Here is a 268-nt window from a genome sequence, read left to right as displayed (position 1 = left end):
TCTTTTGTCAGTGTTTACAGTCAACTTTTTTATATTCTAAATTTTTTAGTGAGCAGGTCTCTCTTTTTCTCTTGGCAGATGACATGGGTTGACATCTTCGCTGCATGTTACCTTAGTCAGCTCAGCACACATCATGAGAGTTCTTTGGAGGCAGTACCTCGGCTGAAGAACGTTGTTGACAAAGTGATAAAACTTCCACAGATTGAGAAATGGATCAAAGAACGTCCTGATACACCGATGTAGAGTTCTTATTAGTTGAGTTACATGA

The 268-nt window shown here is 39.2% G+C and overlaps 1 protein-coding gene across 1 annotated transcript in view; it reads left to right on the top strand.

The window, feature by feature from the left end:
* Window positions 1-268, top strand: part of LOC119591730 (hematopoietic prostaglandin D synthase-like) — a 34,851-nt gene extending 34,583 nt beyond the window's left edge. The window contains exon 5 of the mRNA XM_037940481.1: window positions 77-268. Within this exon, the coding sequence (XP_037796409.1) occupies window positions 77-243 (167 nt within the window). The 3' untranslated portion in view covers window positions 244-268. The remainder of the gene's footprint in view (window positions 1-76) is intronic.

This window comes from Penaeus monodon, chromosome 29, assembly GCF_015228065.2.
Source record: "Penaeus monodon isolate SGIC_2016 chromosome 29, NSTDA_Pmon_1, whole genome shotgun sequence".
Lineage (NCBI taxonomy): Eukaryota > Metazoa > Arthropoda > Malacostraca > Decapoda > Penaeidae > Penaeus > Penaeus monodon.
The sequence above is the reverse complement of the archived record's forward strand: the minus strand, read 5'-3'. Positions and strand labels throughout refer to the sequence as shown.